This window comes from Bicyclus anynana, chromosome 18 (assembly GCF_947172395.1).
Source record: "Bicyclus anynana chromosome 18, ilBicAnyn1.1, whole genome shotgun sequence".
NCBI lineage: Eukaryota > Metazoa > Arthropoda > Insecta > Lepidoptera > Nymphalidae > Bicyclus > Bicyclus anynana.
The window spans coordinates 15,222,833-15,249,952 of record NC_069100.1 but is presented as its reverse complement, the minus strand read 5'-3'; the positions used below and the strand labels follow the sequence as shown (position 1 = coordinate 15,249,952).

At 35.6% G+C, this 27,120-nt stretch overlaps 2 protein-coding genes across 2 annotated transcripts in view; both read left to right on the top strand.

The window, feature by feature from the left end:
- The window catches only part of LOC112043866 (CLIP-associating protein), a 58,728-nt gene extending 45,307 nt beyond the window's left edge, over positions 1-13,421 (top strand). Inside the window, exon 37 of the mRNA XM_052886889.1 lies at positions 434-13,421. Coding sequence (XP_052742849.1) covers positions 434-487 — 54 coding nt within the window. The 3' untranslated portion in view covers positions 488-13,421. The remainder of the gene's footprint in view (positions 1-433) is intronic.
- On the top strand, positions 626-26,151 carry LOC112043880 (fibrohexamerin-like). Its single transcript, XM_052887039.1, has 5 exons — positions 626-734; positions 16,061-16,274; positions 19,105-19,241; positions 20,561-20,671; positions 25,419-26,151. The coding sequence occupies exons 1-5, from the start codon at positions 626-628 to the stop codon at positions 25,553-25,555; spliced, it is 708 nt and encodes a 235-aa protein (XP_052742999.1). The 3' UTR covers positions 25,556-26,151.
- Positions 26,152-27,120: the final 969 nt, after the last annotated feature.

Genomic DNA, 27,120 nt, shown 5'->3' with positions numbered 1-27,120 from the left:
AGGCCACGCCCCTGGGTACGCTGGTTTCAATACAAAGAATTGACGCTTTATAAATCTAGTTATCTCTTATATCTGTGGCGAATACGATGCTCTTGGGTTGACGTCATTGTCGGATTTTAGGGCGCGCGTCTACAGATAGTGGTCATGTGATGGCGACACTGCTTAGTGATTAAATATAATTGATTTTTTTAGATCTGTATAATGGATTTGTAACATCTTCTTTTGAGGGTAAAATGAATTATGAACAAAGCTCAAAGTAAATATATTGACGCAGCAACGACTGCTTACACGTCCATCTCAAACTAACTATGAATAAGTGTAGATATTGTAACAATTGCATAGTCATCGCACTAATTATATTTGGTGGCCCATCGTGCAGTTGGTTTACAAGCACTTTTGGACCCAGTGAGTACATAAAGAAACACATGTGCAGGTGTACATCAACAAGCAGCGCGAGGACGCCTCCAAAGGCGGGCCGGCCTCGTAGCGGCGACCGCGCCGCGCCACGCGCAGCACGCAAACTGACTGAGCGGCGCGCCTACCGCCCCGCCGCGCTCCGCCGCTCCACCGCCGTCGGGCTGCGGCGCTCGGCCTCCGCGCCCGCACCCACCTCCCCGACATCGACATGGACGTCCCCGACATCGACATCCCCGACATCGCACACATCGCCGACATGGACGTCGCGTGTCCGGCGTTCCACATCGCAATAATACCTACGCCTTCCGACAGAGGTCGTAAGTTGTTTGTGATTATATATATTTTTTGTTAGCGACGATTTTGTTTCTTCACAATAAAACCTTTTATCATGGTTTGTGATTTTAATTTTTTATTGTAGTCTTACGATCTGTTACAAATTGTGACTACTACGACTCTTAATTTAGCTTTGATAATTCAAAGCCTCGTTTTGAACTCACTACGTATGTTGTAGAAAGATTTGATAATGTAACATATTAAAAATGCTAATCAGGCTCAATACAGGACACTTTCTCGTGTGTCAATATCAATATCTGAGCATATTGAGTCACTTTCAAATGACGCGTACGATTATGTGCATTTATGTTTAACAATAATGTTGATACATTTTATTGACAGATCAATATTGTTTTAGCATGCGAAATCTCATATTGAAAAAAAAATACCTATTTGTAATGAATATGTCATTATTTTCAAGTTAAATTTATTTCTTTTCATAAAATACATTTTGTCTGACATCCTACATCTATTCTTTTCTATCCTAAAACTTTAACAAAGTCTAATAATAATTGTAGTTCAATGTATGTCTGGTGTAACGTTTTGAACTATTTATCGATCTTCTTTACTCTAACATTTAAACTATTACGATGTAGATTCTTAAATACATGTGATTAAAAAAAAATGTCCATAGCAGTATGACAACACTACTGAATATATCACAGTAGAGCTAATAATAAATTAATTATTTTTGATGTTTAATTATCACAAATTACTTAAAATAGCAAGAATAGTAGAGCATTAGGTATTCATGCTAAATTAGAAAACAGGTATTCATGAGAATTCGCATGCGAAAATAATATAGCTACGAGTACATATAACTATATGAAACTCAGTATCCATTCATGTTTTATAATATTATTTCGGTGACCTTAACCACTAAGTCGAACATATCTATATATATAATAACTCGACTGGAACTCGTCAATAAAACGTTTCCACGTCAACACCACACATGGATTTCCCCAACATGAATATGGACATCCCCGACATGAAAATGGACATCCCCGATATGAGTATGGACATCCCCGATATTGTTTGCATTGACGATAGACTACTCAAAATAGACAGGTGGTAACATTAGGCAAAACGTTATCGAATATGTTTAAATTTTTTAAGTTCGCCTATAGTGTTACTCTAAGGGTATAGTTACCAAAATCGGGTAAATCGTTGTGATATTGAAAATGCGGGAATGTTATTGAATTATTGTAAGTGTGTGGTGTCGACAAACATCCTGGTTACCGAACTTAACTGTACTAATATATTTGTTACATACTTTTTTAAACATTTTAAGTTATTTTTTTTATATAACGAAGCTAATATTATGTTGTATAATCAGACTGCCTTATACATAATAAAGTGTATTTATACATAAAACTGCATTTATTTTATTTAAAAATATATATGAAATACGGGCGGGGAATTAGTGTCGGTCCATATGTGCTTTATATAGGGGTGAGTTTTTGAGATGGATCATTATAGGTCGTTTACAATATATTTATTTGAATAATAAATCTAGCACTTGTATGAACGTTCAAATTTGAAGTTCAAAAAAGTAACTCTTAAGTTCAAAACATTTGGATGTAATTTTTTTTCATTGAGTTTGTTGGTTGGGTTTTTTGTGAAATAAGTAAGTGAATAAGCATCTACGTAATTCATCTGAATCATCGTTAATTCAGGCGTGATTGCAACTAAGCGCTAGCTAAAAAAAGAAAACTAAATTTTACATGTGAGCTGTGGAATCAGCTTTCTGCAATGTTTTAATACTAACTAAAAGTCTTAATTAATTTTTAGTTAGTATTAAAACATTTGACGCCTAAACAAATCCCTTTAGAACCGTTGCAAATGCTTCCTCCTCAACCTTCAGTCGTGTTCCTCATATATGAGGGTCGTGAGCACCTCCACCCATGGCTTTCATTGTTATTGTATAACGCCATTGTGTTGTGCAAATGGTTATGTGGTAGTCATCCAGCCACATATGCTTGTGGTAAAAATTCTAGCAAGCTGAAATTTCGATGGACGTTATTTGGTAGTAGGATCTTATGTGACATAAAGATAAGTTATTAAGAAAGGATTCTATAGAGGAAACGTGGAGGGTAAATTTTGGATGAAAGTCTTTGAATGAACAAGGGTTTTCCATGTGGACGAAAGTAACAGTGTTTTCTTTCTAGTGGGAGTTATATTTTTTTTAAATCTTCACCTTGCTGATCCATCCCAAAATGTCACCCTTGTCAGAAAATTTGCGTGCTTCATGCGTGTGCGAGTCAGTATTATGCAAAATGGAGTTTTTATGTTGTATTATTTAAAGATATTTTAGGATTAAGTCTTTTGGCATTCTACTTGAAATTGCATGAAAATCAGTTCAAAAATTTCACTTCACAAAAATACTTGCACCGCTTCAACAAAAGCAGAACTCTCATAACATTCAACTACGAGTAAATACAATCATCCACGTACCTACATAATCTGTTGTTTAATCAAAACCATCCATAATATAGTAAAGCAACTAATTGCTTACATACTCAGAACAAGTGTAGCGAAGCGACCAGTTATCTGGAGAATAAAACCATCTTTACCCTCAAGTGCCTGTAACTTTACAGACAACTACTATTTGTAGCAGAAATGAGAGCAATATCTTAGCATTCCATGGATACACTATAGGTGTGCCGGCTCCACCAAGTGAAGAGAAAACTCCGAGCAGACTCCAGGACTTGTTACCGGGATCAAGGATTTTATAATAGAGATATGCCATTAGCACTTCAAAACTGAGGCGAACAAAAGTGTGTAATTGTCTTGCTTTCATTGTCGCGTAGTAAACAACGAATCTATATAAATAATACCTAAATATTGTATACAATGTCGAGTTATGTGTTCAGGAACTATAAAAACTGTATATACACAAATATACAATAGAATTATATATTTGCGGTGATTTTGTAGACAATTAACATATCTATTGTATAAAATATCGTTGTCGGGAGTAAGTTTCAAGACTTCTCCGGATGAGTTCTGCCACTAGTTTCTTTAATACATTCAATATTTTGGATTAATACAATAATATTACATAGCGACTCCATTTTGTAATATACAGACTAAAACGGCGCATTACTATATAACAATTACAATATCTTATGTAACATCCGTGTGTTATTAAGTGAAATAATGAATTCATCTAACTACAGTTGGAGGAAAACACAAAATAAATTTTACGTCTAGGTTTTCATTATTAATAAACTAGGTTATTTTATATTCACACTCCGGTCAAAATAGATATTTACTTTTTCATAAATTCTCAAGAAGTTGGAATTTGCTTTCATTTCACTTCAGTTTCTTAAGGTAATGTTAAGGTCTACGATAAAAATACTGTGTACCGAAATTATAGCATATGTAATATGCAATTATCTTAACACAAAATTTTAATATTTTTTTCTAACATTCACCATTTTAGTTGTATGCATACTTGGAAAAATGAAACTTAGTTAATTCTAGAATGCTGCTTCTCAAAAATGGTGAACATATAAAAGTATAAAGATATTTGCGTGTATTTTGGAGATGATTTCTTGATATACATATTTAAAATATTATTATAAAAAGTAAGGTAAAATAAAAAGTATCCACAAACTTTGGACATTTTTTACTTACACTTAGATTTGATGAGGATTTTTCAAAATTTAATTTTATTGGTGTCCCCAACATTAACTTTGATTTTCAGCTTCTTGATAATTTACGCAAGTGTAACCCTAGTTTTGGGCTGACTTGACTGGAATAATACTGCATGGGTCAAGTAATAGAAATCAATATATACGAAGGTTATTCTAACGAATTTATTACATTATACTGTATATACTACAAAATTGTACTAAACGTAATAGACGTAGCAAAATAGATATGGACTAAAGTATAAAGTAGATTCTTTTTCTCTGACTGTAAATTGGATGATATCATTATATTATGACTATATTAGTTGGTATGCTATAAATAATCTTTTAATAAAAGTAAAATAACGGTCATATTTACTAAATGTTTTTCAATGATGAAGAAAATTAAATAGAAGGAACTTTATTTAAAGCAAACAACTGAAAATAGTTTTATAGAAATTGATTGATGATCGTAAAGAGGAAAAACATGGGTTATTTTTATTTGATCTTTAAGTAAATTATGGCCATTATTAGACTTTATAAAATGTATAAATGGAATTTGATAGGTAAAGCTAAGATTCGACAAACTAGCTAGGATGTAGATTCGCGAAAATTATTTCGCATTTGAGAACTGTTACATTTGGTAGGTATCGAAGTTTTTTTACTTTCGAGATATGCTAGATAGATTGCGTAGAGATTCGTAAAGAAAAACGTTGTCAGAATGGAAATGGTGTTTGGGAGTCGTTATTTCAATTACTGTATAACTATGATGGTCTTTATAAGTACATAATGTTGTATTGTAAGTTTACTCGTTTTTCGTCGCCATTTTCAAGCGCCAAATCGTCTTAAATCAAATCAAATCAAATCAAAAATCATTTATTTCAAGTAGGCTCAGTTCACAAGCATTTTTGACACGTCAGTTGACTATTTGTAAAGATTCTACCACCGGTTCGGAAGGCAGGTTCTGCTGAGAAGATACCGGCAAGAAAATCAACAGTTGCTCTTTTGAAAAAGTCATACAGTATTACACATAGTACTCCATAAATAGGTAGTATGTGCAGTCTACTGCTGACATGTCGATTAAGGTTTTCAAGTCACCTACATATTATTTAGGTGAGTCGAAAACCGTTGGTCGATTAAAAAAAATATTTATACATAATATGGGTTAAAGTTGAGTTTAATTGAATGAAATTACAACATTCTAAATGTATGCAAAAAATTAACAGTTCACATATATTGATAAGGATTTTTTACAAAAACTGGATAAAATCCTTTTTATAGGATCACCAGAGAAATAAAAATCCTCACAATATTGCAGAAAACGAAGGTACAAATTTCTTCATCTACCATTATTTAACTTATAATGAAAAAAGTAATTTATACCGGTTACAAGGTTTCATATATTTTTGGTATTCGGATAGGTAATTGCCTTATTTCAGTACTGGCGACGAACGAGAGTGACTTCTATTCTTATAAAATCATCATAGTTATTGGTACGTTGAAATTTCGACCTTAATGTAGTTGTAATATAGTCGTTTACGTCTCGCGGTGTTGTATAAATTATTGTATTACATAACTGTACAGTATTATATATTTTTCACTAATACGCGACTGTGGCATTGTTCGCAAAATTTTAAAAATAAATTAAAAACTCGCGCTGATTTTCAATTTCGCTTAAAATCGTGCATCTTTTACTGTGTGAGAATGATAACATACAGAAAAATATTTTTTTTAACAAAGTGTTTGTCTTCCAAAACTCTATTTCACTTTACATCTTTACACACAAAAAACGAGAGACGAAGAATAATAATGTGTGCGAACAGGACAATGTAGTAAGCGTGCGAATGAGAGACAAATAGAGAAAACCCTGATGTGTCCAGCAGGCCTATGCGTCAACAATATATTATCCTGGAAAGAGAAAAGTACATTGTCGACCAATATCCAAAATATCTCTCTCTCTTTCGTTTCAATGGGACAAAAGATATGCGCTAGGCTATAGTGATGCGCGTCATAGGTTTACAGTAGGCATACGATGCGCGCCAAGAGATAACAAGACAATTTTGTCTATAGGTACTTTATCCATATAGCTGTTTCTTTCGTCTCGTCGCCACAAAAGAAATGGAAATATGTTGACAAAATATCTCGCTGTATCTAGGCCTGCGAAAACGTACAAAAAAGAAATAGTTCAAGCCTCTTGCACACTGTTGTTTCAAAGGTTTAAATGGTTATTGTGCGAATGCTATACTTGTACATTGCTACGCTATAGATTACCGTGAACGCAATGGTGTGGGTAAAGGCTTAAACCTCACGAAACGGCACAAGAGTTCTTCAGACAAGACAATCGTTTCAACAATTTGAACACAGTTGAAACTGCACAGGTGTCGTTTGGCTTTAAGTTAGTAATACTTTAACTTTACGCACAAGCGTCTAGCCATACTTGTGCTTAAAGTAAGCAACTTGTGCGTGCTCCTCAGACCAATTATAGAAGGACCTGTATCGCACTCATAGTCACGAACAAAATTGTCTGTCATTTTCTGAAGAAAACGAGCTTAGATTTGGTATATATCTTATACTAAACTAGAAGTTTTTGCCCGTTTTTCAAACAATCAATAGGGATGATGACAGTTTTTTAAATTGTATATAAATTAAAAGTATACTAATAGTAAAGCAATTTTGTAAAAGGAACAGGGTATCTGCGATCATTACTTTCGGAGCTACAGGGATTTAAAGTGTCAGATTTGCGGCGCTGCCGCGGATCCCTGAAAAACGCCCCATACAAAATGGCTTGAAATAATGACGTCATAGGCAATGTAGTGATCGTTAGATTTGTATGCGCGTTCAAACAAAATTACTAATATCTTTGTTATTTGTGCGTTTATGCTTATAGTTCATATATTAAAAAATGTCACATTTAATGTAAGGAAGCTAAAACTGTATGAATTTTCATCTAATTACGATAAAATATTTTTAATAGATTTTGAAATTTTATAATCTCATTTATTTTGCAAATATCCAGACAATCTTTGCTTTTTATGTATAAATTAGTTAACATTGACCCTATTTACCCGAATGTATCATAAAAATCAATATATTCAAACCTAGTCATCATCCCCATTACACAAAAAGGTCTTTTACGAAGCTCTTTAACCGACGAACACGATTACAACTATTTAACATCGATTCTATAGAGACAGTTTTTGTAATCGCATTAGATCGTTGATCATATACTATGACAGAAAAGTAACGTCTTGCGAGGCAGGTCCTATACAATAATTGGTCTGAGGCGTGCTCTAAGCATTTTGAAAGATCAAGTGCGTAGCTAAGCGTTTATGTATCAATTGAACATTTCTCGGAAGACTTCGTGAGTGTGATGGTGCCTTTATGTCGGTAAACGTTAGTTGCGCTGTATAGTACTCTAGGTAAGGGCTGGGAGATTCGACACGGTTGCATCGGAAACGGTTCAACATTTTTGTTGTATACGAAAATTGGTTCAAAAATATAATTTAATGAAAATTGAGCTCTTTTTTATTTAATATCCTATGATTGTGATTTTAGAAGCCAAATATTTGCGGGTTAAAAAAAATCGTTTAAATGTTAGGAAGTCAACAATTTGAATAAAAAAGGTTTGTACTTTGTGCGTAATTTGGCTATACCTTAGGAAAAGGCCATGTAGTAGCAATTTACATTGGCATATAAGCTTGCAAATCCAACGGACTTGAATGCTAGGTAACGCGACGACGTAAGACCTCAGCAATATATTTCGTGGCACATTGTCGACCAATAGCAGCGGAACGTCGCTTTCTCTTTTGTCTTATTGCTACGGAATGGATATCGATATTTTCAATAGGGATGATGAAGGTTTTTTAAATTGTATATAAAATTAAGAGTATGCTAACAGTTGAGCAATTTTATAGAAGTAACAAGGGATTTGCGATCATTTGATGTATATACCATGTAGCTCCGAGATATACGCGGCTAACTCAAAAACGCACCATATTCAATAGCACGATTGAATTACCCGAATGACTCAAAATATTATAATTTATTCAAACATGTAGTCATCATCCCCATTCTGTTTGTCTATTGGTCGACAATGTCTTTCTCGTCACCATATATCTATCCTGCATCCTAAGCATATTGTACTGTGATTTATCTAAGAGAACTTTTGTTTACGTCGAAAATTCGCATGTATGGATAAAGCTACCGTGTCGGTGTAGTATGTCTGTACGTACGTACTGAAGTGTAATATACATGTTTATATATGTATTCGTTCGCACGAAGCTTGGCTAAGACCGAACATTTAAATTGTAAATGTATTTGGGAATTTTCACTTGGTATACGTTGACGTTTGCTTGTGTGAGCTCATGTGACAATTTAAGACAAGTTAGTTGTGTGAGTGTGTTGACGTTCCAAGTTAGAAAAATGCAGATATAATTTTGCCTGGATTCTGTTTTTCATTTCATTTTTATTCTGCGGATTTAACATATATTATGATTCAAGTCTTTGGCAGATTTACTTGTGATTGTGATCCGTAACCAAATGTTGGTTCAAATTTTTTTTTTGTTTAGTAATGTTAATGTATATTTAAATAATAATACATTTCAATTATTGTATTAGCGATTTAATTTACACATAGACTAAATGTTGTATACCGGTAACGTCACTGAAGTTGGAACTGCGTGAAACATTTCAACTGATCACAGCACAATGCTATTTTTATTAAAACCATTATTTAGCCTGTCTGCCTGAATACTCGTGTCTTAATTCGAAAGTATTAGAGTTTATAACACAAAAATTGTATTAAAAATGCTTTTGTATGAAAAAGTCATGTAAAAATTATTCAATTTTAGAATTAGAATTTCATAACTAAACATTGTAAAATGCTAAATATAATTTGCATGCTAAATAGCTAATCCTTATATCGTTACCTACGCGCAGTCATGGCACCTGATTACATCTCGCTCCAACTTACCTGACTTCAACGTGTACAGACAGAGATGTAAATATCTCTTTTTAAGCATAAAGTGCGCGGTATATAAGTTATTTATAACTAATACAAGAATACATTGCGTAACATGCTAATTTAGCTGAAAAGTGAAATATCATCCAAGTCGCAGAAAAAATTGCGACTGTCGCGTTTTATATCTTTTAACAAGCTAATTTCTTTACGACCGAATAATAGTATCAAATAGTCTTTATGTTAAATTGAAAAATTGCACGACATCGCAAGTCGCGCTGTTTCAAATGTTTTATATTTGTAACTATTAAAAGTACATAATTTAAGAAACAACAGTTAGCCACATACTTATTTATTAATTAAAAAATGGCAGGTTTTTTAACGGTCGGAAACAAGTAAAACATGGGGCGTCGCATGAGTATAGTATGTATAGCGACATGACACCATAGAAGTAACATTATACCAAAATAAATAATCTATCTTTGATAAAATATACAATTTAAGTCTGCATACGTTATTTTAACGCGTCAGTCGCAGAGAAAACGCGTTTGTCGCAAAATGTTCGAGGTTATGTGAAATTTGAATTGATTGTTGTATCAGTTATAAATATAAGATATAGTATGTATTAAAGCCTGTTTGTATGTTGAATGTGTTGATGGTTGGCTTGTTTGTGAGTAAATTACGTTGAATATGTTGTAGATTTTTGATTCTTTCATAACAATTCTTGTATACATTCAGTTTTGTTTTATGTTTTAGGTTTATGTCTTCTTAATAGTATTTCTTGTTCCAAAATATTATATATAGGCGTTTTCCACTTACTTATTCATAAAAAATACAAAATAATTGTTTCCAAAAACAATCTATATTGGTTGGTGTTTATCCACCATATTGTCGGATAAACACAAACCAAAATACCGAATCAATTGTGATTTGTATGAATAGACAAATAGGACTTTAAATTCTGAATTTATACAAGAAAATAAAAGTAACAATATGGGAATAAATTAAAAAAAAAACATAAAGTTTAATAACAATTGTTTACAGTAAAATCATTTACCGACATAGTTTTTTTTTATCTTATAACTGTCTAACGCTTTAATACCAATAGTGTAACTAATTATTTTTTTTTTAAGTAAAACGTTTTAAAAAGTTATTATGTTAGATACGACGTATGTGTTTCTTTTTTATTCTATTTTGTGAGCCGATTTCAATTTTGAATGGAATCTCATTCTTTTTTATTTCGTGTTCATTTTTTTTAAGTACCTACGAAACATCACAAGGCGTGACGATTTTAAACTATATTTTTTTAATAATAATACATTTTATAAAAACCACTTTAACACTCTGGTGCAATGTATGTAATTAAATATTTGAAATATATTTTTGAATATATTTTAAATATTATTTTTATTTTTACTAGGTATTTGAAGCCATTAGAAAGGTAACTTGTAACAAGTGGTAACTTGAAAGATTAAATTAAAACTGCTTACTCTCTTCTTAAGAGTTGTGCACACCACTGGTTCTGCTGCATAATTGTAACTTTTTATATTATAAAAAAATATAAGTTTAAAAATCGTAGATCGTCGTTTATATGTACTATATATAAATCTTTATGTATGTAAACATATTATATTATATAATATTGAAATCTGGCTCACATAGTTATACATGACATGTCGTAGTTCAAAAATAACTAAAAATTACTTTAGATTCGATTTTTGTGTTCAATTTATTAGTTTTTTAGTTATAGATATTTTGTTACGATGTGATGGGCAAATTCACCAAAGTTACTTTGTTAAATTATTTCGTACAATGTAACATATATGTAACAAATGTGTACATTTTGAACCTCACAACAGTATGACGTTTTCATTTTAAACGACTTTCAAAAAAAGGAGGTTCTATGTTAAGCTGCATGTCCTATTTTGTAACTTAACAATCCAATATCAATTTTTTTTGTAATTTGGCTATGTACCACGATGTCTGGGGTCGACTCCTTAATTTAAAGAGGAGTATTCATTTACAGAAAATTGAGACGTTTTTAATTAATGAAAACATGCAATCGATCAATTCTAAAGAAGCTTGTAAAACTAATATACAAATGTCCTATCAAAGCCTTTTCACCCGCGTGGTTCCAGTTTCCGTAGGAATACGGGGATTATATATAGCCTTCCTCGATAAATGGGCTATCTAACACTGAAAGAATTTTTCAAATCGGACCAGTATTTCCTGAGATTAGCACGGTCAATCAAACAAACAAACTCTTCAGCTTTATAATATTAGTATAGATTTTTTTAATTTCGTCTATTCATGTCAAAGTATTTAGGTTTTCTTTACTTGAGTGAGTGTTGAGTTGAGCATATTTTTATTGAAGGATTCAAGCATATTTGAAAAGCACTACAAATAGATTATGCCTAATATTTAAAAGTATGTGGGTTGGTTTTAACTTGTTTAGGTAACTCAAAATATGAGGAAAAGATTTTTTTTTATAGTTACCTTTTTCAATAATTTTGTTTTATAAAATCATGTTTATATAGTTATTGATACTAAGACATGTAATGTATAAAAACGCTTCGTCTAGCTTGTTGTATAATTGATTTTGTAAATGTAGGGTAGTTTGGGATTATAATCGCCATCTTGGGTTTGCTTGTACATGTACAATAAATAGAATAGATTTCAATACAAATTTATGAATAGATTTGTATTGAAATCACAAAAGAAAGTAATTATTAAAAAAAATCAATAAATAGTTAATTTTTAACTTACTTTATAGACTGGGAACCTGCTTTTGTCGAAATGTATTTTGGCCGAAGTGTAGACAAAGAAGTAAATAGACTTTGCAAAGGAACTAGACAAGGCGATTCGATATTCAATATAATGTCGCACGCCATTTTCAACAAGACAACAAGAACAAGATTGACAATAGGCTAATTGACATTTTTTTTTAATGGTCATTAATTGTTCATTATCGTTTTAATAAATTGAAAAAAAATTATATTTGTTTGATATTTTATTCCGGACGGGCCGGAACGGATTTTTCATTTTATCTTTAAAATTTTTACTAAACTGACTTCTTTGTTTTGATTAGAACAATCTTATGATCAAAAACTAGATATTTCATGTAGGTACATTAATTCACCATAAATTTTCAAATTCATGGAAGTTTTTAATAAAAAAAATCATTAATACAAAATTCATGTAAATAGTTATATTATTACTTTTATATACACTAGATACTTATATAAATTTTCACAAAGTATGTAAATCCCATGTATGAAATCAATTATACAAGAAGTTATATAAAGCTGCACTGCAACCGGCTACATTGCGCAATATGTCGCGAAGTTCTTTCTTTTCTTTGGTATCAGTAAGTGCTTAGTCATTGTCTAACTTATAATTATCTCTGCTTTTTTTGTACTGCGCGCCGTGGCCGGTGGGTGGGCAACTTTAACTTTTGCATTTATGAACCTTTGGTCACACTAGCGACTACTTTGTCGCGACGTCGACGCGTTTTATATAATTAAGTTGAGACAAATGTTTTGCCTAATGTACGTATTTAGAAACATGAAACAATATCATCATTTAATGTAAATAATCATATTTATATGAAAAATTATATTGTTTGTCCGTGAAAACTATATAAACTACAAATTATATCGTCTGTGTTTGTCTTATATTTAAATTAACTACCATTTTGTTATTGAGTATAAAACATCACAAACATTTTTCCAAAGAATGGTTGCGTATTTTTGATTTTTGACAATTGTATGCTGTAGGTATTGTTAAACATAATTATTTTATGATGAATAGCGAATAGCGTAATATTTGTCTTAAACTTGTTACTCTGTCACCTCTTAATATTTTTTCTTACAAAATATGTCGCGACAGTCTAGCGATAGTTTCGTCGTTAGACATTATTGTCTTGCGACAGTTTGGTCGCTAGTGTGTCCGTGGTGTAACGCTTGGTGCGTGTGTTCGTTGCGTAAGTGCCCGTAACTATTTAAAACTATTAATATTATGAATATTATAATTATTATTAATGTACAATAGTTATTAAAATGATTTTTAAGCCAAAATATATTAGTTTTTATTTCTTTCCTTAATTTTCGTTACCAATAATAAATATTCTTTGAAATTCTGTTTTTAAAATCCCGCTGGAATCATTAATTTTTTGTAGATAAAAATTACCTAACAGTAGCCTATGTTACTCAATAGCCTCTTCTATTTTCCAGTAAAGTGTCATTAAAATCAGTTCAGCCGTGTCTGAGGTTAGCCCGGACAACACGAAAATTTTAACAAGTGTGTGTTCATTAGTATCGTCTAAATACCTATTAACGAGTATGTATTGCACTTGATAAAACAGTTATTGTGAAATCACAGATACTTCAATGTTATTCATACGTACCTATGTATTGATGAACATGCGAGTAATTAGTTTAAAGTGGTATAGATGTCTGTTAGCGATAATGAATAGAATACCTACAATACCATCACACGATAAGACGGGGTCCTCTAGTGTGGTGACGTCACATTTTAAAGCACTGATAACAGAATTTATACTTAAATTTAAAAAATAACGCTTTGTTATTTTTTTAACTAATGTCTGGAATACTACACTACACTGCTTAGAGCAAGGTAAGAAATAAGTTTGAAGATAAACAATTTTAGGTACCTAAGTAGGTACTTTACAAAATTTATTAAAAGAAAATTATAAACTTTCCTTGAAAATACCGAACAAGTAACCTGTAAATTAATTTTAAATAAAAAATAATCAACAGTTCAACAATAATTATGTTATTCAAAATATGTTTATTTGCGTCAAACATTAATTTGACGCTTCACAAGCAGTTGTACAAATAATCGATTAATTTCTTTTGAATATTTAAAAACAATTGACGGCTTAATTTTAGTATTTGTTACATATTTTCATATATCATTTTGAATGCTCAGTTCTTAACCAGTCGTGGGTTTGATCGGATACGCCATGTTGTCTCATACCATCGTCTTGCTTCTGGTGGCCACGGTTTACGCGGGTGGTAAGTTTTACAGTGGAATTCATAGACGTTGTAGGGGCACCCCCAGGGGATTATTCAGCCGCTGAGTGTCGAATTTAACCTCTATTTGTTTGAGAATTTGACACTCAGCGGCTGAATGATCCCCTGGGGGTACGCTTCAACGTCTATGAATTCCACTGTTAGAGCTTTAGAGCCAGGGATGGGATCAAGGGTCATTGTTAGGTTCATAATATTTCGTTGCAGAATTAATTGCGCTAGTCACATTTTTTGTATGGATAAATTTTTAAGCTAAGGTTTTTTTTTTATTCTTTACAAGTTAGCCTTTGACTACAATCTCACCTGATGGTAAGTGATGATGCAGTCTTAAGATGGAAGCGGGCTAACTTGTTAGGAGGAGGATGAAAATCCACACCCCTTTCGGTTTCTACACGGCAGGGTAGGCGAACCAATGGCACGCGTGCCATTGATGGCACGCGGCACAATATTTTGGGCACGTCGCCGATCATAAAACATGTGTAAAGTAGGTATTTGACATAAATTATTTGTCATCTAACCTGCAGCAACAGAAGTCACACTAATTTTACAATAATTTAATTTATGCGTGTAATAAAAACATTCCAAAATGTACCTCTTTTGTTTACTTTATTTCATAAAGAGTTTTGATAGTATTTATTATTGTTATTCTCCAAATAATCAGAAAGTCAAAATATTTGATGGCACGCCAATGACCCCATTAAACATTTTTTAGAAAAAATGGCACGTTGATGCATAAAGGTTCGCCTACCCTGCTACACGGCATCGTACCGGAACGCTAAATCGCTTGGCGGTACGTCTTTGTCGGTAGGTTGGTAACTAGCCACGGCTGAAGCCTCCCACCAGCCAGACCTGGACAAATTAAGAAAATCTCAATCGGTCCAACCGGGGATCGAACCCAGGACCTCCGTCATTAAATCCACCGCGCATACCACTGCACCACGGAGGCCGTCAAAGGAGGAGGCTTGGGAAGGTAGCAGCAGTATACCTACTGAATATAGAATTCCAGGATTTACAATAATGCCCCCAGTACAATTCTAAAAAAACCATTTATTTTAATATGAGGACTATAAAGAGTCTTTATACTTGTACATATGTTTTCTGTGCTCTAGCCAAGGAATGTCACGAAGCATAAAGTATACCTAGCGACTGGAAACATGTTATGTCGTTATATCCCGTAGACAATATGAAAAAATAGCGGACGCCCGCAATTTCGTCCGCGTGGATTTCATTTTGTTTCAAATTCCGCGAAAACTGAACAAGAACAATTCTGTCGTACATGATTTTTGCAAAACTTGAACTGTTTACGCATTGCATACGTAAATGCGTGCGTATGCGTAAGCCCTCAATGGGAAAAAAAAACCCTGAATTTGAAACATTCTTCATTGGTGCTCAACTTCTACTTCAGCCTTCCTCGATAAATGGTGTATGTAACATTGAAAGAATTTTTCAAATCGGACCAGTAGGTACTTAATTCCTGAGATTAGCGCGTTCAAACATACAAGTAAACTCTTCAGATTTACAATATTAGTATACTTAGATTAAGTTCCTGCTACTTTCCAAAGCTACTCCAAATTTTATAGTTGTTCTACCAATAGTAGGATCGTGGGTTTCATAACTGAGGAGTAGGATACGCGACTCTTGTATTGATGTACCGGATCCCCCAGTGCCGCCCATCATCGTATGGCCGTGCCAGTCCATCGGCTGCATCGCCCGCTCGCTGGCCGCCCGCTCGCGCTGTGACGCGCGCGTGCCGGGGTACATGCCCAGCACCTTCCGCGTCAAGTCCTTCCGCTTCGACACGCCCTTCTTCAACGCCACCTACGTCGACAACGATCTCGTCATCGGCAACCAAGACAAGTGCTTCGTTTCACAGTACTAGTGAGTAACTAACTAGTAACTACCTAGCGTTACTGTAAATTATGATAAAAATTAATATGCGTGGTTATATAGTGGTGCCTACATTGACTGGTTAAGCCATGTAATCAGAACAAAAATGTTTTCTAAAAATTCAGCAAATGCAAATGTAGGTAACATTGTCTACATAACTAATTTTTTTTTAACGAACCAATAGTAAAAATTAAAAAAAAACAATAAATGTTGGGAGGTGTCAAGGGACACCCAGGTGGAACGAAGTTGTTATTATTTTTTATTATTATTTACTATGTACAAAAAGCCTTGATACACTCAAATAAAATTATCGTCGCGACACCACACTGTTCAATGCGAAATAGAAAGACGAATCGAAAATAACTGGCTAATAATAATAATAATAAAAAAGTGTGTCAGCTCCGACGCACGAATGGAGTTTACTCTTTTCAATAGCAACGCCTGAAAAGTGAAAGGTGCGCAACCGAGGTGCAGCGCTGCGTGCGCGCCCGCCAACAGCGTGCACGTGCGTGCGGACGCGCTAGGCATGTGCACGCTATGGCGGCTACGTACGGTGAAAGGTGCGCAGAATAGGTTGCGCACAAAAAACGTACCGAGGGGGTATAAATGAAAAATCGATTGTTAAGGAATAAACTCCAATAAGTTATGAAATGACATGCGTTACGTTTTTTGTGCGCAACCTATTCTGCGCACCTTTCACCGTGCGCTGTGCCGCCAACAACTTGCACATCGCACCCATGTGCACGCTGTAGGCGGGTGCGCCGCACCTGCTGCACCTCGGTTGCGCACCTTTCACTTATAAGGCGCGAGTATTGAGACGTGCTTCGAGCTAAATTTTTGTTTTTTTTAACATACACACTTTTTTTTGTTGGTAAACAGTGCACATCGAGTAGGGCTTTAGTAATACTTATGTTAAAGAAGACTAAATGTATAGAATTGTAAAATAACTAATAGACTTTATAATATACTTCACATTATATATTTTACTCTTACAATGATATAATCATTAAACAAACAAGCCCAATAACATATAGTATATAGGTATAGTCGCCTATACAGCATACCCTATGTACGTCTCAATACACTCACAGCTAAATTAGAAAGTTGCGCACTAAAGGTGCGCACCAAAAACGTGACACTTTTTCGTTAGTTCAGTTGGTTTTACCCCTCGGATTTTTCTCATACCGGGCGCCTTATATATAAAAAATCGATTCTTAAGGAGTAAACTCCAATAATAACACACACATTACACACCAAAACACACAAGAATCACAAAACAACACTATTACATTAAATTTAACAAATCACACATTAACCACAACAAATAGTCAAACACAAAACACAACACAAACTCAGCAAAGAACGAGGGGAAGGGGAAGGAATAGAGGAAGAAGGAGAAATAACTTAAGGGGAATAAATGTTCTTTTTCCTGCGGGCCGCAGGACGGAATGTTTATTAAAACCGACTTTTGGGTCGTGAAAGAGAAAACTCTCATTAATAATAATAATAATAATAATAGTTTTTATTTAAAGGTAAAAACCCAGTGTAAAACAAACATAATAATAATAACAATACAAAAATAGTAAAAATAGTAATTAAAATTGACATTACACTAATTTAATTGCTAATGGCTGGCTTTCTATGAGATAGAGAGAGACAGGCAGAAAAACAATAGCAAAAAGTGTCGTTACAACTTTTTGGTCTTAATTTTTCCGTCTAGCCCCCTTTCGCAACGCGCGTTAAGTAACTTCGTTCTAATAAAATTGTTTATATTCATCCACATCCATCATTTTGTTAAAAGCAGGTGCGATATCTGTTTATCTATACTTATAATAAATCTGTAGAGAGGTCAATTCTGTACATGAAATATATTTCCAAAATAACTATCAGGGGGTGATTAGTGATCGATACTGATTCCAAAAATGCAATCAGTAAAATTTTTGTCTGTCTGTCTGTCTGTCTGTCTGTCTGTCTGTCTGTCTGTCTGTCTGTCTGTCTGTATGTTCTTTATAGAAACAAAAACTACTGGACGGATTTTAACGAAACTTGGTACAATTATTCAACATACTCCTGGGCAGGTTATAGTATACTTTTCATTACGCTACGATCAATAGGAGCAGAGCAGTGAAGAGAAATGTTGAGAAAACGGGAGAAGTTACTCAATTTTTTAAGCTTCCGTCGCGTGTACAGCCTTAATGGTTAAAGCTACATAGAAATCGTGTATGACGGAAATGTTCTCCTTAAAATTATCTATAAAAACACAACAGCATATATATGTCTATCTTTTATGGTTGACTCACAATAACACGTGTAACTCCCGATAGCTTAGCAGTTCGGAGTTTTCTAATTATATTTGTCTACTCTTATGTTTATAACACTCATCACTCATCCCAAATAAGAAAGTTAACATTGTTACCTATTCAATAAAAAAAGAATCATATAAATCGGTAAAGAAACACCAAAGTTATACATGAAATACGCTAAGCCATCGCGCGTGAATACTAATCTGCACGCAAGAGTCCTTAAATGTTGACTTTAAGGATTATTTTTGTGTAACGGTTGCCGCGCTCGACGCGACTCGCGGTGGGAGGAATAAATAAAGAAGTGCAGCCTTAATGAGTAGTTTAGGGGTAGGGTAGGGTAGGGTAGGGTAGGGGTAGTGTAGGGGTAGGGTAGTGGTAGGATTGGGATAAGGTAGGGTAGGGGTAGGGTAGAGGTAGGGTAGGGTAGGGTAGGATAGGGGTAGTTGAAAGTTTACAACGACTTTCACGCGGACGAAGTCGCGGGCGTCCGCTAGTTTACGAATATATTCATCGATCAGCTACAACACGGCGACCAAGAAAGCGGTGCTGGGGATAGACTGTCCGAACCTGGAGCTAGAGTCCACGCGCACAGTCATCCAGCACTACTCGCTGCGGGAGGACGTGGTCTACGACTACAGCTACCAGGGCACCTACCGTGAGTGTACCGAGTGTTGCTATAGGCGAACATGCGCCGAGTCCACGCGCACCGTCATCAGCACTACTCGCTGCGGGAGGACGTGATCTACGACTACAGCTACCAGGGCACCTACCGTGAGTGTACCGAGTGTTGCTATAGGCGAACATGCGCCGAGTCCACGCGCACCGTCATCAGCACTACTCGCTGCGGGAGGACGTGGTCTACGACTACAGCTACCAGGGCACCTACCGTGAGTGTACCGAGTGTTGCTATAGGCGAACATGCGCCGAGTCCACGCGCACCGTCATCAGCACTACTCGCTGCGGGAGGACGTGATCTACGACTACAGCTACCAGGGCACCTACCGTGAGTGTACCGAGTGTTGCTATAGGCGAACATGCGCCGAGTCCACGCGCACCGTCATCAGCACTACTCGCTGCGGGAGGACGTGATCTACGACTACAGCTACCAGGGCACCTACCGTGAGTGTACCGAGTGTTGCTATAGGCGAACATGCGCCGAGTCCACGCGCACCGTCATCAGCACTACTCGCTGCGGGAGGACGTGATCTACGACTACAGCTACCAGGGCACCTACCGTGAGTGTACCGAGTGTTGCTATAGGCGAACATGCGCCGAGTCCACGCGCACCGTCATCAGCACTACTCGCTGCGGGAGGACGTGATCTACGACTACAGCTACCAGGGCACCTACCGTGAGTGTACCGAGTGTTGCTATAGGCGAACATGCGCCGAGTCCACGCGCACCGTCATCAGCACTACTCGCTGCGGGAGGACGTGATCTACGACTACAGCTACCAGGGCACCTACCGTGAGTGTACCGAGTGTTGCTATAGGCGAACATGCGCCGAGTCCACGCGCACCGTCATCAGCACTACTCGCTGCGGGAGGACGTGATCTACGACTACAGCTACCAGGGCACCTACCGTGAGTGTACCGAGTGTTGCTATAGGCGAACATGCGCCGAGTCCACGCGCACCGTCATCAGCACTACTCGCTGCGGGAGGACGTGATCTACGACTACAGCTACCAGGGCACCTACCGTGAGTGTACCGAGTGTTGCTATAGGCGAACATGCGCCGAGTCCACGCGCACCGTCATCAGCACTACTCGCTGCGGGAGGACGTGATCTACGACTACAGCTACCGGGGCACCTACCGTGAGTGTACCGAGTGTTGCCATAGGCAAACCATGTAAACATCTTGAACCAATACTTTTTCCTGAAGTATATGTAGGAATTATAATAAATTATTATATTATATTATACCTACTTATTGTAAGTATAAATAGGAATTATCATGGAGTGTGTATGTTGCAGCTTTGATCCGGATGACAGTTGAGTTGCCGGCGAGGAAACCCTTCGACTTGTGCAGCGCTTTCATCTTCACCGACGTCACCGCGCTGCCCTACTACCGCATCAAGCCTAACAGTGAGTGCTGGAGCTGTGTTCAGACACTAGTTTAGTGAGGCTAGGAGCCAATTACAAGTTTCCGCAAATAAATTTTACATATTAGATAGCAAGCTCGCTAGGAAAACATACTTCAATATGAAAAAAGAGATAATGATAATAATTATAAAGATAAATTAAATAAAAAGGCGTAAGAGAAAAAAAACAACAAAACTAAATTGATAAGTAAACAAGCTAGCTTGTCATATACAAGTTAAAGTACTGTGTGGCCAGTGACTTACGGGCAGTGGTAGCCGAGGTACAGAAGAGGTCAATTTCCTGGTCAGTCAATCTCAATTTATTAAAAGAAAGACATGACCGAGGTATATAAGAATTGTTTCTAAATTTAGTATGCGCAGATGCCTTACACAAAATTGAATGTGATCGAGAATGAGTATTAATTGGGACTGAAATATAATTTACTAGCGGACGCCCGCGACTTCGTCCGCGTAAAAATTGATGTAAACTTCTCTACCTCTACCTTACCCTGCTTGTAAACCTACCCAACCCTACCCTACCCTACCCTACCCCTGCCTTACTCCTACCCTACCGCTAACGCTAACCCTTCCCTCCCCCCACCTTACCCTACCCTAACCCTACCCGTACCCTATCCATACCCTATCCTACCCTACCCCTAATTTACCCCTACCCTACCCCTACCTTACTCCTACCCTACCGCTAACCCTAACCCTTCCCTACCCCTACCTTATCCCTACCCTAACCCTACCCTACCCGTACCCAACCCATACCCTACCCCTATCCTACTCCTCCCCTACCCTATACGTTCCATATCCTTCCCCTACCTCTACCTTGCCCCTACCCTACACTACCCCTACCTTATACGTACCCTACCCTACCCTACCCTACCCTACACTTTCCCTAAATTACCCCTACCCTACCTCTATCCTACCCCTTCCCTACCTCTATCCTATCCCTACCCTCAGCAAAATTGGTCCAGCCTTTTGTGCGTGGTGCAATGACCAAAAGACTATAATTTCCCAAGCGACTTCTATGCTAATACTATAAAGAGGTAAAGTTTGTGTGGTTGTCGGGGGTAATCTCTGGATCTACTGGACCGATTTGGAAAATTCTTTTACCAATAGAAAGCTACATTATTTGCGAGTGTCATAGACTATGTTTGGTCCTCATATGCATACGGGAACGGGAGCCACGTAATTGAAACCGCGGGGCGTCATATAGCGGCATTTCTGCGACTTTCAGAAATTTTGTATTATCTCTGAAGCTATATAACTAATTAACATACTGTAAAGGGCAAAGTTTATCTCTATAATATCCTTGTGATTATTAAATCATTTATTTTGATAAGGATTTAAGTTTAGTTGTGTAAATAATGACGTAAACCTTACTTTAAAATTTAAATAATTTATTAAAGTACTAAAGGTACTATATCTGCTAAAATATAAAAGATAGATATATGGTGTCGCGGACTTTTTTGTAGAACTTTTAAAGGTTCAAAAAGCCTCCATACATTTATTTCAGTTATACGCAATGGTTAAGGCAGCGCATGCGAATAAGTAAGTTTTTCGGTCTGACCTGTAAGAGAAAACCCGCGATATCTCAGTAGTTATATATGATAGAAATATAAAATATAGCCTATAGCACTCCCCGATAACGTAGCATTCTACTGGTGAAAGAATTTTTAAAATCGGTCTAGTAGTTCCGAAGATTACCCCATTTCAAAAAATTGTTACAAACTTACAAACTTACAAACTTACAAACTTACAAACTTACAAACTTTACCTCTTTATAATATTAGTATAGATGAGGAGCAGGCCACAGTCAACCGAATTATTTACAACTAGCGGACGCCCGCGACTTCGTCCGCGTAAAAATTGATGTAAACTTCTCTTCCTCTACTTTACCCTGCTCGTAAACCTACCCAACCCTACCCTACCCTACCCTACCCCTACCCTACCCTACTCCTACCTTACTCCTACCCTACCGCTAACGCTAACCCTTCCCTCCCCCCACCTTACCCTACCCTAACCCTACCCTACCCGTACCCTACCCCTACCCTTCCCTACCCCTATCCTACTCCTCCCCTAACCGTACCCTACCCCTACCCTACGCTACCCCTATCCTACTCCTCCCCTACCCTATACGTTCCAGATCCTTCCCCTACCTCTACCTTGCCCCTACCCTACACTACCCCTACCTTATCCGTACCCTACCCTACCCTACCCTACACTTTCCCTAAATTACCCTACCCTACCTCTATCCTACCCCTTCCCTACCTCTATCCTATCCCTACCCTCAGCAAAATTGGTCCAGCCTTTTGTGCGTGGTGCAATGACCAAAAGACTATAATTTCCCAAGCGACTTCTATGCTAATACTATAAAGAGGTAAAGTTTGTGTGGTTGTCGGGGGTAATCTCTGGATCTACTGGACCGATTTGGAAAATTCTTTTACCAATAGAAAGCTACATTATTTGCGAGTGTCATAGGCTATGTTTGGTCCTCATATTCATACGGGAACGGGAACTACGTAATTGAAACCGCGGGGCGTCATATAGCGGCATTTCTGCGACTTTCAGAAATTTTGTATTATCTCCGCAACTATATAACTAATTAACATACTGTAAAGGGCAAATCTTATCTCTGTAATATCCTTGTGATTATTAAATTATTTATTTTGATAAGAATCTAAATTTAGTTGTGTAAATAATGATTATTAATTAGTATAGATATAGATATAGATATAGATAATAAGTATGTAGGTGAATAAAATAATTATAACAAATACACACCATCTAATTGTTCACCCAAGTGTTTGATTTGTTATAATTATTTTATTTATTATAAATTTAAATTTAATATGCTGAGTAATTCTTAGTTTTAATTTATATATTTTATTCGTCATTCTATTGTATCGACCTGCTTATAAATTATAAAGAAAAGTAGGTGATGTCATTAATACTCCTTCTTATAGATAGTGGAAGTAGGTGCATTCGAGCACACACTGATTCATAGCTCATGGTAGGTGGCAGTTTAAATCGTATATTTTTTTCTGGATTCGTTCAATACGTTGAATATACACATAGTATTGAGGGTTCCATACTTGAGATGCATATTCAAGATTGCTCCTAACTAAATAAAGCACAGTAAAGTATTTTAATTGTTTTTAATTGAGTGAAATCTTTTGATGATCGGAATAGGTACCCTAAGATTTTTGATGCTTTTTTAACAATTTGATTTAAATGTTTACTGAATAAAAGTTTGCTATCGATTATAACACCTTAATCGCGTACTTCAGAAACCTTGTCTAGCACATGATCTTTAATTTTATAATTAGATTGAAAAACGTTATTGTTTCGTGTAAAACTAATTGTACAACATTTAGATACGTTGAGATCTAGTCTATTTATATCACAGTAGCGATCAAGTCTAAATAAATATAATCGACATTTATTGATTGGCCTGGTGAAATGGGAACGAATAGAATGAAAGCATGAAGAGGTGGATAAGCTTATAACACAAGCATTGACTGGACATGGAGTATTTACTTACTTACATTTACATACGATAGGCAAAGCAAGCAGTGAATTGCACATACTGTGGAGAAGACGCCTAACCATGCAATCTTTGAGTGCGTGGAGTTTGAGGGGGAAAGGAGCAACGCATGCCAAGGCGAGGAACCCTTGACAAAAGCAAACAGTGCCATATATGTTGGACTGCAAGGAAACATGGGCTAAGGGCGCGAAAATGGTACACGCATGCATATTAGGGACGACGCGTGAGAGACGAATGGGATCGCCAGAAAGCTCCTCCTTCCTGAAGTAATGCACGTATACTGCGGTTGCAAGAAGGCTAGAAGGAAATGAAATAAAAAAAAATAATTGATTGCACGTACGAAAGATTTTAGTTATAACCAGTATAGGTCTACAGTAGACCTACACTTGGGCAGTAACGGCCCAACTGATATTGTAGTTGGTACAGCAATATGCCATGCACCAGAGTAATTTGAATATGTTTAAATCAAAATGAAATGTTCAGTTCAAATGTATTTACCATCTGGCTTTCAGCGACAACAAATGTCGTGAGTTAAACTCGTATGACTCACGTCTACAATCTTATAAGGTAATGCCAATAATGAATAGACGCAAAATGCTAGATATGGTTTTCTTTTATAAAATCATTAATGGCTATATGGATTCACCGGAAGTATTGGAGCGTCTAATGTTTTGTGTACCCTTCTATCGAACCTGAGCCGGTCAGCATGCGCCTGTTTATCGAATATGCTCACTCTTAAATGCTCACAGTAGTAATGCTGATTTTAATTGTAGTTCTCTGACCTCTTTTAAAAAACTCACTTAGTGATTAAGGATTAACGATTAGTTTAGTGATTTTTGCATTTATATTGTTGTCTCGTGTAGTGTTGTCGATTAAGTGCTGTTCATGATATTTATTATAAGAATGTTGTGGTCACACCAAGAAGGTGCAATCGTTTAATATTGTAACATGATTGTAACCAGTTTTGTGATCCAAAAAAAAAAAATATGTAAAGAGGTATAAAGTTTGTGGGGTTGTAGGGGATAATCTCTGGATCTACAGAACCGATTTCGAAAATGCTTTTAATAATAGAAAACCACGATAATAGATATCGTAAAAAAAAAAAAAAAATATTGTGCCTCATTTTATTTCCATGATTCGACAAGGACGGGTTCCAAGAGACACCGGCAAGTGTACTATATTTTTTTTATTATTTCAGATCAACTAACAGCTGACGTCCTGTCGAAAGACGACAAACTCCTCAACATCTTCGAGAGAGAAACGTTCTTCTATCGCGGTCCTCATCTCGCGCGCCATTTCATCAACTCAGTTCTGTGTGACTTTGGCTGTAACTAGAACTCCCAAAATTTCTTTTATAACTTGAAACTTACTTTCGGTGTATTTTTATTTTAGAAAAAAAAAATATTATTTTTTTAACAGGGTTTTTAAGGGAAACGTTTTTAACTTCAGCCAACTAACCGATTTTCATTTCATTTATAAAGTACGGTCATCGAGTTAGTTTCTGTAGATATTTTTTTATCGCAAAAAAATATAGGCAGGTATAAAAACTTCTATTGACATTGATTTTCTGAATAGTAATCCTCAGGTTTTTAATAAAAAATTAAGAATCACCAAAAAAAATATATGTATATACTATTCCAAAATTTTATGGTACTTTTTAGGCATTCTATATTTCACCTCATCGGTCTGAGGCTTAGCCTATCTGTATGTAGGGCTACTGAATTTTATTATTAAAATTCCCTTAAATCGGTTTATTGTTGGTTGGTATACAACTTATTTAAAAACTATCAAACTCAGACTATATTCAAAGTGAAAAAAAATTTAGCCTCGTAGATAAATGTGCAATTGATTCAATTTATTTGAATAAATATTAACTAAAATTCAAAATTAACACATTTATTTGTTTTTACTAATCTTATTGTTGTATCTGTTTTGGTGAAATTATTAGCAATTAATAAATATATTATTTATAAGTATAGGTTTAATAGGCTCTTTGGGGTAATTGCAATAATAGAAAAACCAAAAAAGTATTTTACACGTCTATTTACTATATTTTGTAACTAAATACGTTAAACGTCTAAACTTTTTACTATAATGATGTGAAATTTGTTTATTTATTACATACGAATAGGCTAATTTAAAAAATCTTTCATCAGTGGAAAGCTACATTATCGGGGAGCAACATGACTGTATTCTTTCCCGTATTACCACGGGAATGTGGACTACGCGGGTGAAACCGCGTGGAGGTTGCTAGTATTCAATATTTTTTAACAAAAAATATCGGCTTAGTTCAGTTTATCCTCATTTTTGCAAATACCCCAAAGGACCTTACTGTTTTAATTTCAGAGAAATCTGTACTTTACATAATCCTAACCTTACACAATTATTGAAATAGGGATGATGACAGTTTTTTAAATTGTATATAAATTAAGAGTATACTAATAGCCAAGCAATTTTGTAAAAGTAACAAGGTATCTGCGATCATTACTTTCGGAGCTACAGGGATTTAAAGGGTCAGATGTGCGGTGCTGCCGCGGGTCCATGAAAAACGCTCCATACAAAATGGCACGATTTAGTGACGTCGTTGGCTCGCTGATCTTTAGGTTTGTATGGCCGTTCAAACAAAATTACAAATATCTTTGTTATTTGTGCGTTTATGTTAATTGTTCATTTATTGAAAAATGACACATTTAATGTAAGGAAGCTAAAACTGTATAAATTTTCAGTTAATTACGATAAAAAAAAATTAATAGATTTTGAAATTTTATAATCTTATTTATTTTGCAAATATCCAGATAATCTTTGGTTTTTATGTATAAATTAGTTAACATTGACCTTATTTACCCGAATGTATCATAAAAATCAATATATTCAAACCTAGTCATCATCCCCATTATAGG